Source organism: Poecilia reticulata, chromosome 23 (assembly GCF_904066995.2).
Source record: "Poecilia reticulata chromosome 23, P_reticulata-male-v2, whole genome shotgun sequence".
NCBI lineage: Eukaryota > Metazoa > Chordata > Actinopteri > Cyprinodontiformes > Poeciliidae > Poecilia > Poecilia reticulata.
The window spans coordinates 18,392,131-18,405,812 of record NC_088852.1 but is presented as its reverse complement, the minus strand read 5'-3'; the positions used below and the strand labels follow the sequence as shown (position 1 = coordinate 18,405,812).

General features: G+C 38.4%; 1 protein-coding gene across 2 annotated transcripts in view; it reads right to left on the bottom strand.

Moving 5' to 3' along the window:
* Nucleotides 1-3,659: 3,659 nt before the first annotated feature.
* lmo3 (LIM domain only 3) overlaps nt 3,660-13,682 on the bottom strand; it is a 37,648-nt gene continuing 27,625 nt past the window's right edge. For both annotated transcript variants that reach the window (XM_008401543.3, XM_008401542.3), the window contains exons 3-4: nt 11,354-11,479; nt 3,660-5,690 (exon numbers count right to left, since the gene is read on the bottom strand). In XM_008401543.3, the coding sequence (XP_008399765.1) occupies nt 5,585-5,690; nt 11,354-11,479 (232 nt within the window). In that variant the 3' untranslated portion in view covers nt 3,660-5,584. The remainder of the gene's footprint in view (nt 5,691-11,353; nt 11,480-13,682) is intronic.

Genomic DNA, 13,682 nt, shown 5'->3' with positions numbered 1-13,682 from the left:
CTTTTCATTTGCCAGATTGTGAGTTATCTTGTTTTTAGATCCGCTAAATGTAATTTCTGTATTGTATTGACCACTACAAGTACTTTGTAGTATAGCTTTGTAAATATTTTTATCTATATAAACCTTTCAATGGCAATTCTTGGTCATCACATAAATTATAAACCTGATTGCAGAGAAAACCATTATGTTCAGTAGACATTAATATTGGTCAGTCATGTGGGAAAAAATTCCAGTTGTGTGAAATTGAGAGGATTAAACTCACAAATCCTTCATCAAGTAATAACACACAGCTTGGACAAAAGAAAATTCATCCTATGGCTCAGTTAGTTTCTTTAATTAGATCTCCAATTAAGAAATAACAAAGAACATTCAATAGCATTAACTAGATCAAACACTTTCCCTCTCCTCTTTGTGTCGAACACAAAGAAATTCAATTAGCTTAATTAGCTTGGGTATTTTGCTCTTAATACAATTTAAGAATTACTTTCAACAAGTTGACAGTAAAACATCAATCAGAATAGAGCCGTAACGATTTGTTCCTCATGTTCTGTTTGAATCAAAGATCAAGCTACAGTCAGCAGGTTAGAACTGAGTTGCTGTAAGGACCGGTCCAGTTTGGGTGTAACATCACACACAACAAATCAGCCATGGGAATACAAATGACTGGATTTACAGGCAGCAGAGGTTATAATGGCAGCAGTTGTAGTGTGATCAGACACTTTGGAGTTTTAGGGTTAGCTCTCTCAAACTTCATCAGGTGGAGCCAATTCTGCTATTGGGACTTAACTGGTGCTAGAACCAACTAAAGAACAGTTCTTTGTATTTCTAAAACACTAGCTGTCCCAGAGCTCAGAGCCAGCAGAGGACAGAGCTGCTGCAGTCAGGAGCTGCAGCACAGCAGCCAATCAGCAGCTGCTGCTGTTGGATCTCCCATAAAAAGCACTATAAAAAACAAAAACAAAAAACAAAAATGAATTATATTTTTAATGTACAACCACAGACTGACATGCCGATATGTTGAAGTGAAGTTTGCTGTTCTGGAAGCCGGAGTGGTCTCCACTGCTTTGAATCAGGCTGTCCTTTTGGCAAGTGTTGGTTGTTGAGGTTAATGTTCCTCTGCAGAGAGAAGCTAAATTAATTGACATTAACCTGTGGTGAACATGTCACACACATCTGAAACGGAAGAGGTCTAAATATTTTTGACAATGAACAACACCACTTATTTGAGCAACAGATGCACAGAAGGCTTTTAAAAATGAAAGACGTATAAAAAGCAATCAGCTCTTTGCAGGTGAGTCTTGCATTGTATATGTTCAAAGGTCTCCATAAGGTTTACCTCAGCTTAATTTAGTGTGAGAGAAAAGGTTTTGATAAACACAAAAATCATCTCTATGGAGTCAATTTCCAAATCCAGGCTGTTCTAAAAACGCAGCCCAGGGATCTTCTAGAAGTTTTTCCTCTGGTATTCAATAACTCCCACTCTCTTCCTTCTCATTTTGGCTGTTGGCTTCTAACAGCCAAAACACTCGACCCATTAGTAAAGTTTTTGACCAACTTGAAAACATCTGGGGCCTCATGCATAAAAGACTGCGCAGTTTTGACACTAAAACTTGGAGTACGGAAAAATGTAGAAAAGTGCGCCGCACAAAAAAATAAAAATAAATAAATAAAAAAATCGGATGCATAAAGCCATGCGCACTCACAGCTTTGTGCATCATTTCCTTTATAAATCCTAATTTAATAATAGAGCACAACTGCTGGTCCGCCCTGTCGCCACCCATAAATACATATGTAAATTTGTATAAATACCCGGAAGTCTGCCACCACGTGAAGCAATACGTCCTTGTTTGAAGCAGTATAAGTATTTACAATAATAATAATTATATATTTCATTTAAAAGGTGCTTTGAGGGCACATAATGTCACCTCACAAAAATAAAAATTAATTTTAAAGAAAAAATAAATAAAAAAATTTAAATAAAATAAAGAGATCGTGCCTGTCTGAACAGTAGCGCGTTCAGCCAGGATTTAAAGACAGACAGAGTCAGAGAGTCCTTTGAGTGGGAAAAGTGGACGTTTATTCTAAATAGTAGAATCGTGTGTATATGTTGTACATTTACAGAATAATATGGTTTATGTCCATAAGGCGCATTCACAAAGCGGGCGGCTCAGCTGAAGGATGGCTGCAGCTGGACCGGTACCGCACGCCTTCTTTAAGCTTTACTCAGAGGTCCAGGATGATCAGTTTGAGCAATCTAAACGCTAATAAACCATCATCAACATTTCCCAGCAGATCAATATGATCTCTGAACAAATGCTCCCTCTGAATCTTCCATTGGGGATGTTCTCCATCAGAGCCAAAGGGCTCCACAATTACGCGGCACACCTTTGCGCAGCTACTTCTACGTGTGATTGCATTCACACCTTGATCACCTTAAAAATAATCAAAACTATTGATTATTTTTAATCAGCAGGTTTGAGTTAATCTGCTGATCCAATCCCGTTTTCTTTTTTTTAGTGAGAATGAAATTACCCCGCAGATGCAATTCATGTGCTTCGGCTCACGGACCAACGTATTACATCTTTATGAGACAAAAACTGAGAAAAAGTACTATTTACATTCGAGCGAGGTTTCCACAAACTTCTATTTTTATTTTCTTTATTTTGTGTGCGTGTTAGCTTATTGTCTGAGGATAAATGCGCGGCTCAGTTTAATCGTTTACGCTTAAGCAATAAAATATTAAAAATAATGAAAAACATCGGTTTGGTGCTGCTTCTTGGTCTAAATAACACCGAATGTAGTCAGACTTCAGTGTATTTAGGGGAGTTTTGACGCTTTATGGAGCTTTAGCGGAAGTTCAGGCTGGAAGACTCCGCCCCCTTCGTTCGCCCATCGACGTCATGCTCATCTCTGACCTCAGCGCTGGACCTCACCCGGTGCGTTCAATCAGCAATCAGGCTCTGCATAAAAGGATCCACACCCAAACCGTCAGCTGCTTCCCAGCTGCGTTCAACCCACCACCTCCCCTTCTCCACCCACATCCTTCGGCTCTAGGATGGCACCCTTTCCCGACCACCACCACCACCACCAGTGTCGGGCCCCGGGAGAGAGAGCATCCCTAATCAGTTATCGGGATGTTCATCGAGTTCACATCAAATCTCAGCTCAAATTAGCTGCCGGGGTCTGGGTCTGAGCGCCAAAGAACTGTTATTCATTCCTGTCATTAAATCTTTTAATTGTTCCCCTTTGTCCGTCTGATGGAAGTGGTTTTATATCGTCCACAGAAAAAGTTTGCTTGGCTGCCGCACATTTTCACGCCAGCGAAAAAGTGTGCGTATATTTACGCAAACCTTGACGCAAAGTTAATTTTTATACATGCCGATTTTTGCATAAAATATGGGACTTTTTTGTGCGCACGCACGCTTTATGCATTAGGCCCCTGGTTAACTCCTACACCCAGAGGCCATAAACGCATAGATGCAGTGGTAATTGTACAGATTTAATGAACACAATGCTTTGCTTTACCCTGTTCTGTAAACATATTTGACTGTTAAAACGTTAAAAGTTTCTTTACCAGTCAGTTACTAAATCTGGCGTTGATGAAAAAGGAGAAAATGAAAAATCACAAACTATTGAAATGAATGATAATAAACTCAGCCTTTCTTCAGATGCCTTTAATATTATGTTTTACTGCCTGTAAAAAGAATTCACCTCTTAGATGTTTTACTTTTACAAATTGACAAACTTTTAATGTCAAAGTGAAAAGTGATTTCTGACAACAGAAGAAGTGATTGCATTAATATCCACCCTCTGTGTGTATTTATCAGCTGGCTCTCTGTGTGGTTCGCTCTCAGGCTGCACTTCTTCTCCATTCTTCCAGATAAACTGCTCCAGCTGTCAGCTTGGTGATCAAACTTTTTAAACACCTGCCACTAGTTTTCTATGGGACACATCTGGGCTTTGACTGGGCCTTTACAAGGACAAGTCTGCTGCCAAGAAGTATCCCCACAGCATGATTCTGCCACCACCATGCGTCACAGTGGGGACAGTGTGTTTGTGGTGAACTTTCTTCCATTTGGCCATGCAGTCTCCCCCATGTCTTTGGCAAGCCCTGACTTTTCTTCAGTAGTGTCTTTCTTATTGGAACTTCCAGAAAGCTCTGACTGGTGAAGAACCAAGTCAGCGTAGTCATGGTAACCTGATGTCCCTCTCACTAGTGTCATATCCCTTCTTGATTTAATTTTCTTATGTCCAAGCATGACAAAACAATGGCTTCCTTTAAATTGAACTTCTTCACATGTAAACGGATGTGAGAGGAGGAGTCTGTTTTTGATATTTTGAGAGTATGGATGTGATGACGTGTTTTTAATTTTTTGCATGATTTTTACAAATTTTGTTAATGCATGTTTTTAGTATTTTTACAGTGTTTGCATCCACTGTGGACTCAAAGGAGACAGAAATGACAATTTCCCTGAAGGAGAATCCCAAAGGCATTCAAAACATTTCCATCTATACCAATATTTTTTTTTAATTAATATAGCTGTTTCAAAGATATTACAAAGACGGCTAATAGTCTGTCTTTGTGAATTATTTTGAAAATACAGATGTTGTACTAGTGCAGCTTCCTGTTGGAGTGGTGTGATTTCTGAAGACCGACTGGACTTGTTGTGGCTTCCGAATCCGTTTTCATTTTGAATGCAGTGTAACTGCTGTATTCACTGCTGAGGCCGAGCCGGGGTGGAGCCGAGCCGGACGCAGTGTAAATTAGAAACAAGCCACATCTGCTCAGGGCCTATATGTGCTCCTGCACTGTATATTTGCTGGTGTTTTTAGTTATGTTATTTGCAGAAATCAGTTTTCACTTTGACATTGGAGGATTTATTTATTTTATTTATAATGACCGATTTGTAGGAACAATAAAGGGGTAACACATCCAAAGGAGTGAAAAGTTTTAGTAGGTATTCTATTTAATGTTTTCAGAGTCTTACCAAAACAATATTTGACAGCTAGTAAAAATTTGACTTGAACTTTCTCAGGAGGATTATAGACAGCAGCCTGAGACAGGAGCAGGATGATAAGGTCAGCTTATGTCAACTTATTAAAGGATCACAGTGAATGAACCACAAAGAGTGTTTAGTCGTGAAGTTTTTAAAAATAAATAGCTGTGATTTAGGTTTGTATAAACTAATCTTGGTGTCAAGTTTAAGTGTTTGAATCCTGCAGTCAGGCGGGATGCTGTCTGTTACAGAGTACAATGAAACCAGTAAACTTTGAACCAGGAACAGAACTTGGTTAGCGATCACTCTCAGGGCAAAGTTAGTTTATTCTTTGTCAGGTAAAGAGAGCCAGCATCCGTCAGAGAGAAATAATGAAATATACAAACGTGAATTTACACCAGCTTTTTTTTTTTTTCTTGCCACATTGTCTTTATGGCCATTCTGTACAGTAGAGTGAGTCCCAGTTTATGTACATGTTGGGTACAGAACCTGGACAGGAGGCAATAGTGCATTTTGTTGTGTGATTGCATGCTCTCCTTCAGTCTCTTCATTTCACTTCTGCTCTTCCTCCTCCTCTGATTGGACGATCAGCGGACTTGTGGAGCATAGCTCTCCTTCATCAGCCCCTCCTCATAATCAGTCTGGCAGAGAATCATGTTGTTCTTCAGGAAAAATTTGTCTCCCACACAAAACCTGCAAAGAAGCAGAGGACAGGTGGCACTTAGATGATCACCAAAGCTTGAGTCCCATCATTAATGCTCCACAGTGAACCTGAGTTACTGCTACATTAGTCAGACTGTGGTGCTAACTCAGTCTCAACTTTTGTGACCTTGATTGTAATCATCGTGTATGACTGGTATCATTATGATACCTTTCATATGTGACATTTTTACTTCTCTCTGCAGGTCAGTCATACCGTCACTTCTAATTCCAGCTTGCAGGAAATTTTTGGTTGTAGTCAGGCTCGCAGCCGAGCAAGGCAGAGAATTTCTCTGCTGTTTACACAGATCGACTGAGCACTTCTATTTCAGAGGGAACAAGAGTTGAATTTCTTTCTTTCTTGCAATGTCCATAAATCATGAATTTTATTTAATTAATTGTGATAGTAAAGACCTTTCAGTTTAAGGTTAGACATCTTTGTCAATGTTTGCACAAACCTACAGTGTACAGGAAGTTCCAGGAAATAATGAAGGCTTTAAAACTCTGATATACATTTATCCCTCTGATGCATCCCTGAAATATTTTTCTCTATAAGCCCTCTTGAGGAAAAAAAAAAGAAGAAAAAACATGTTTTTGTGTGCATAAAATTTTATCATTCAGGATTTCACAAAAATCTGATGAAATCTGATAAATATTAGAGCTAAAAACTTTAAATAAAAATGTCTGCTGAACATTCTAGGGTCCAAACCATTTTTTCCCCAACTTTATTGAATTTATTGAATTTGACATTCATTATTAATCATTAGGACAATGAAAACACAATGATCGCAAATAAGAGATACAGAGAGAAAAAAATGAAGCTGGTTTCTCTATAAACCCAACCCACCCTGAACACACCACGATCTGGGTCCAAGCACAAGACTAACAATTAGAGATCCAGTCCCTGGAACTACACACACACTAACACTACATACACCAACACACCCACACATGTTCCAAGAGAGACAGGATATAACAAAAGAAAAATAAATCAACAGTAAATAAATGAAGGAAGGAATACTCAATAGAAATAAACAAATGCTAAAAGTTACGGAAAATTTATAATAATTAAAGAAATATAAATAATAAATAAATAGGATAAAAGGGCCCACAGATAATATAGTTTTCCTCTGTATTAAGGAGCAAAGTGATAGCGCCTACCAAAGACAGAAGTTGTTTCCAGGTCTCCATAATTTTGTGGGCAGAGCCGATGAGTGTCAGCTTCACACAGCTGTGAAAGCTAAAGTTTTTCCAGTAGAAAACTTCTCACCCAGTTGTTATAAAATGAAGCAATGCTTAGTTTCCAGATAAGTAAAATAAGTTTGAGTATAAAATTTCAGTCTGGGTTCCGTTCTGCTCACAGCACTGAGACCGCTTTGCTGAGAGTTACCAACGACGTCCTCATGGCAGCTGATACTGGTTCTACTTCTTTCCTTGTCCTCCTAGATCTTACTGAAGCCTTTGACACTGTGGACCATAATATCCTCCTACACCGTCTTCATGTGGAGGTCGGTCTCTGTGACACTGTTCTGGACTGGTTTAAATCTTTCCTCTCCAATCGGCTGGAATGTGTTAGCCTTGGCAAGATCAAGTCCCAGGCTGTCTCTGTCTCCTATGGTGTCCCACAAGGGTCAGTCCTGGGGCCCCTGCTATTTTCCCTCTACATGCTGCCTTTGGGTCAAATCATTAATCAGCACAACATCTCCTTCCACTGCTATGCCGACGATATACAACTTTACATTAGAACTGGAGCATCATCATCACCATTTTCAATCACTGCCTTCACCACCTGCCTGGAAGAGATAAGGACGTGGATGAATCAGAACTTTCTTCAGTTAAACTGCTCCAAAACTGAGGCCACGTTAGTCGGAACACCTCACCAAGTTCAATCTTCAACTTTGACGACTATTTTCTTTTCTGGACAAGACATCCCCCTTTCCACTACAGTTACAAATCTTGGAGTTAGAATGGATTCTCATCTTACATTTGAAAATCATATCAAGCATCTATTTAAAACCTGTTTCGTTCATCTTCGTAATATCTCCAAAATTCTCTCTCTTTCTCTGGTGCCAAGACTCTGGTCCATGCCTTTGTCTCCTCCAGGCTCGACTACTGCAACTCTCTGTTCATTGGAATCCATAAAAAACATCTTCAGAAGCTTCAATACATTCAAAACAGCGCAGCCAGGATTCTATTGAGAGTCCGGAAATCTGCCCATATTACACCGACTCTGCATGATCTTCACTGGCTTCCTGTCACCTACAGAATTCAGTACAAAATTGCTCTCATTACCCATCAATGTTTAAACAGAACTTCACCGGATTATCTGAAGGACCTTCTCATTCCACATTCATCCACCAGATCTCTACGATCACAAGACTGTAACTTCCTCCACCTTCCTCGATCCAGATTAAGGACCATGGGAGATCGGGCATTCGCTGTGGCTGCCCCCCGTCTCTGGAACTCTCTTCCGGATTATTTGAGAGCTCCGCAACCACTGGATGACTTCAAAAGAGGCTTAAAGACTTTTTTATTTAAGCAAGCCCACTGTGCCTCCACATGATTTTTATGTTGATTTTATCTACGATTTTAGTTGCACTGTGTAGCACTTTGAGATTTTTTCTAATGAAAAGTGCGGTACAAATTACATTTATTATTATAGTTTTCCTCTGTATTAAGGAGCAAAGTGATAGCGCCTACCAAAGACAGAAATTGTTTCCAGGTCTCCATAAATTTGTGGGCAGAGCCGATGAGTGTCATCTTCACACAGCTGTGAAAGCTAAAGTTTTTCCAGTAGAAAACTTCTCACCCAGTTGTTATAAGACGAAGCAATGCTTAGTTTCCAGATAAGTAAAATAAGTTTGAGAACCAAAAGAGTGTTGACCAGACCATTTTTAGTCTAATAGGTAGAAGTAGAGTGTTTTTGTTGTCCATCCATTTATTATTTGTATCTTGATGTGGTGCCTTCTTTATCAAAAGCTTTCATCTTCTGACTCTCATATTATGTGCATGGTATTAATAAACCTGACAGTGATTTTTACCTGACACTGTTTGGCAATCAATATTTCCCCCCACAAGACTTTCAACTAGTGTATGGACAACATCATCCCAACTATGAAGTGTTTAACAGCTGAATGTCAATGACAGGCTTTAAAATCTTAGACTGCACTGTACATATGTCACAGTTTAAAATATATTCTTTTTTAATGTTACTAGCTGTTGTTTACCTTTTCTTCTTTTAAACCCCCAGCATTCCTAATTCCTGACAAACAGCACATGTTGTGTTCAACAGAATTAGTGTGAGGATCCAAGTTGTCCGATGTGAGGTTTTCCCGTCATCAACACTGACCTTTCCCTTCTGCTGTCACCCAGCTGGGTTTCCTGTGCCGCCATCTACACTGACCTTGACCCTCCAGCTCTTCCGGGGCCTCCGGTTCTTCAGGGCTGGATGATGAGGCTGGGCGACAGCTTCATCGATTAGCTGTTCCCAGGGCTGATCTGTGGCTAACTGGAGGCAGCAGATATGAGGATCTGCTGCCTCCACCCTGTCCTCTATCGCCTCAATATGCCGTCTATGTTTGAATGTAAGAATGCAGGAGTTCAACTTTTAATGCTTAGATAGAGAATGCTCAGATTCTGGAGAATTTAAAAACAAAAGTAACAGATATAATAAAGTAAGACATAGGTCCACTGTACATTATATTTTTACAAATATGAGTCATCCTTCCTAATGTTATGGACAAAGTGGGGAAAATGAATTGAAAATTGGGTCTCTTCTGCACAAGAAATGAAACAACTGTTGAAGCTTTTCCTTCTCTCTTCTCTTTGAAGCTGGCTTATCTGAAAATGTTTTGTCCAAAGGGGGCCAGCAGAGGGAAGCATGATAGCTTTAACTGCTAATAAATGTTAACATTCTTAATGCTTGACTGGTGGAAGAAGAGTTGATGAAATCAGATAATTAACAACATAAGGTTTCCATTACACATTTGAAAAACTGACATGTTCATTCATACACCTGTCACCACTAAAGAAATTGTGTCTGTCATATATTGTTTATATTCTATTGTTTCTGTTTTCTTTGTAGTAATGATTTTGTGTCTTCTTGATGTGTCAGGTTCTGTTAAGTCCAACATTTGTCCTTACCAAATGTGTGTCTTACACACTTGTATTGTTTTTATAAAATCACTACCTGGGGAACAGAGGTAAAAAAAAATAGGTAACACTTTATTTGAAGGGGTGTGCATAAGATAGGGTTGCCATCCGTCCCATAAAATACGGAACCGTCCCGTAATTGGCTGTTAAATGTAGCGTCCCGTATTGAACCAATACGGGATGCGATTTTTTCCCTATTCTACAAATGTATATGTGTAATAATAAAGAAGTGGTCCCCAAGTATTTTATATAGTAGGCTGCCCCGGTCATTGTTTGACTCACGGTGTTGGTGTTGCGATATTGTGCCCAACTGCTTTCTGGGTAACACACACTAACCGACACGCTGCCGCCACAGCCCCCTCCGCTTTACATATATTATATTACATATATTATACATATACGTATATACATATATCAACTGGTTCCTTATTTTAATTTCTGAAAGGTGGCAACCCTAGCATAAGACTGACATGACACTGTCATAAACATGACATAACATCTGTCATGAACATAAAGAAGTCTTTGTGAATGTTTATGACAGTTGTCATGAAGTGCCATTTGGTAAATAATGACACTTTTAATGCAAAGTTGTTCTAAAAGTTGCATTAAGAGTCCATTAAAATGCCAACTTTGCATTAAATTGTCATAATTTACAAAATCATGCAAAGTTGGCACTTTTAATGGACTTTTAATGCAACTTTTGGAGTAACTTTGCATTAAAAGTGTTATTATTTACCGAATGACACTTCATGACAACTGTCATAAACATTCATAAAGACTTCTTCATGTTCATGACAGGTGTTATGTCATGTTTATGACAGTGTCATGTCAGTCTTATGGACACCCCTTCAAATAAAATGTTACCAAAAAAATAGCTTTTTGGCTAATTCTGGCTTTTTAAAGTCATGAACTATCACAGATTTTATTAAATGACGCTGACCCTTTTTCCCCTTTCAAATAAATAAACCACATCAAATCAAGAATATTAAATAGTGAATGTCTTGTTTCTAAATTATGGCCTTCCATTAAACAAACCTTTTCTCTCTATAATCCTGGTTCAACACCTTAGATTCATTAATATCAGTATATTTCTGGCAATAATATTTCTAGAAATCAGCCTTAAATGATCCGAAACAGACACACAACTTCCAGACGCAACTCTTAGACTTTTGGCTGAGAGCCTATGAAGATCCATCAACACAATCCAGCCCTCACTGATGACATCACAGATGTTGATTTAGAAATAAAATACATGTTTCATGCTTCCTGTCCTTCTATACACTGCGAGCAAATAAGAACTGTAAGAATGAACAGTTCAAATGTAATTTAAATAATTTGTTATCAGATGTTGTCATTGTGGAGAGAATATCTGGTAATAGAAAAAACAACTGAATGAATTGAATTCGATCTGTCCTCCTGGTTTGTTCATTGGTGCCCAAGTTCTTCCTGGTCCCCATCAGCATGTGAGGATGGGTGGGAGGAACACACTCCATGGTGCAACTTACCTTTGATTGCAGAGCTGGCATGCAAAGCAGTCCAGGTGATAGACATTTTCTTTTGCCCTCATCACCATCTCGAAGGCTGGAATCAGCTTGCTGCAGGCTGCGCAGTTTCCTGTTACACCAAATAACCTGAACCACAAAGACAAACAAGATATGATTTAATCCAAAACAATACAAAATACAGAAAACATTAGAAATGTCTTAATTATTCCAAGACGGAAAGAGCATTATCAGATAAGTTTCAAAGCTGACTAATCATGTGGAAAAAAAACTGAATTCATCACAAGATCAATTAGAATTAATTAAACAATCACTTGTAATGATTAAGTGGTTATCTTCTTGAATAATCATTCAACATACATCTGGAACATGTGCATAGCGCTTCACTTTTTTCACATTTTGTTTTGCAACAGCCTTTTTCCAAATTGTAATAAATGAATTTCTTTCCTCACATTTCTACTTACAAATGATCCATCATGACAATATGAAAAAAAAATACATTTTCAGTCTTTTGGAAATTTACTAAAAGCAGAAAACAGAAGAAATCACATTTATATAAATATTCACAGACTTTACTTAAATTGAGCCGTTTTCACTGATCATCCCTGAGATGTTCCTACAGTTTAAATGGAATCCATCTGCGGTAAATTCAGTTGATTCAACTTAACCTGTAAAGATTCACACCTGTCTCTATAAGGCCCCACAATTTACAGAGCAGCAGGAAGTGTTAGTCAGAATGGATAAAAAGTTGAATGCAGCAATGGAGACTTCCTGAATGAAAACCTGCTGCAGAGCGTCTTGACCTCAGACTGGAATGACGCTTCATTTGTTCAGCAGAACAACCCAAAGGAGAGGCGTCAGAACCTCTCTGTGGTCATCCTGGAAGGCCAAGCCAAAGTCCAGACTGGGATCTGACTGAAAATCTCTGAAGAGATCTGAAGACGTCGACCATCCAACCTGATGGAGCTTCAGAAGAACTGCAGAGGAGAACGGACCAAACTGCTTAAACAGAGGTGAGCTGAGCTGCTGGCATCAGATTCAAAAAGCTGCCAAAGGGAGATCAACACAGTATTAAGCAAAGACTAAGAATATGTTCATAAATGTGACTTTTTGATTTTCTATTTTCAATAAATTTGCAAAACACTCAAAAAAATCCACACTGTCACAATGGAGTATTTAAGAGTAGAATTTTAAGGAAAGAGATTCATTTAATACAATTTGGAATAGACCACTGGAGATATGCACGAGCTCTCCTCACAACTTGCAAGGATAAATGTGTTCACATGATGGATGGATGGATGGATGGATGGTATTTTGAATAAGGCTGCAACATAATAAAATGAGGAAAAGTGTGAATATGTCCAGATGTACTGTAACTTGATGTTTAACCAGGTGATTTTCTGGTAACTTCTAGATTAAAAACAATCAACCGTAGCTTGTGTTAATTGATGCTGAAGCATTCCTTCCAAAAAAATTCAACAGTGTTTTCCCACAGTTCATATTTTCTTCATAATAATAGCTGTAAAAACACATTTTCAAAAGTGTCTTTTTTATTTATTTCAAAACAATAAATGCACCACTCAAAACTGGCATACATCAAGACTTTAGTAGGAAACAATTAAGAATATCTTACATCATTTGAAATTGTCTTATGTTTTAGGCCCCAATTAAACATGATTTTTATTCACAGACCACAACACACCAAATGGAATCCTATTATTATTATTATTATTATTATTATTAGTAGTAGTAGTAGTAGTAGTATTCTTTGAGTGTGTGAGCTACAGCTGGCATCATAGAAGAAGATGGAACATTGCTTTCACTGCTTCATGCACATTGTGAACATTCACTGACTACTGGGGCCTGTTACTAAACAGCAACCTGGATCCAGCAGCCAGTGGCAGAAATAACATAACAAAATCATAAAGCAAAATAAGTTATTAAGCAAAGTTCTTGAGGCTCTTTTCACAGCCTGTGTTAAAATGACAAAACTGCATGCAGCTCTGAGAGCCTGTAGAGAACACCAGTTGATAAATGATCTCAGGATGTGGGATAGTCAGGCCTGGTTATTAACCTCCAGAGAGGATGTAACCTAGAGGCTGGAGAGGAGATGGATTTTATCTTCAGAAATCCAGACACAATTATCATTGTTAGCAAAACTCAATACAATATGGGACAAATATTCAGACACGGGTGGATGGCAAAAGTAGTTCAATAATTCAATGGTAAAATTAACAGGTAAAAATGTAACTTATGTACTTGCATAAATTATAGATTTTTATTCAATATATAAATGCAAAAAACTCTGAGAACAAGAGGTGGCCAGTTGTAA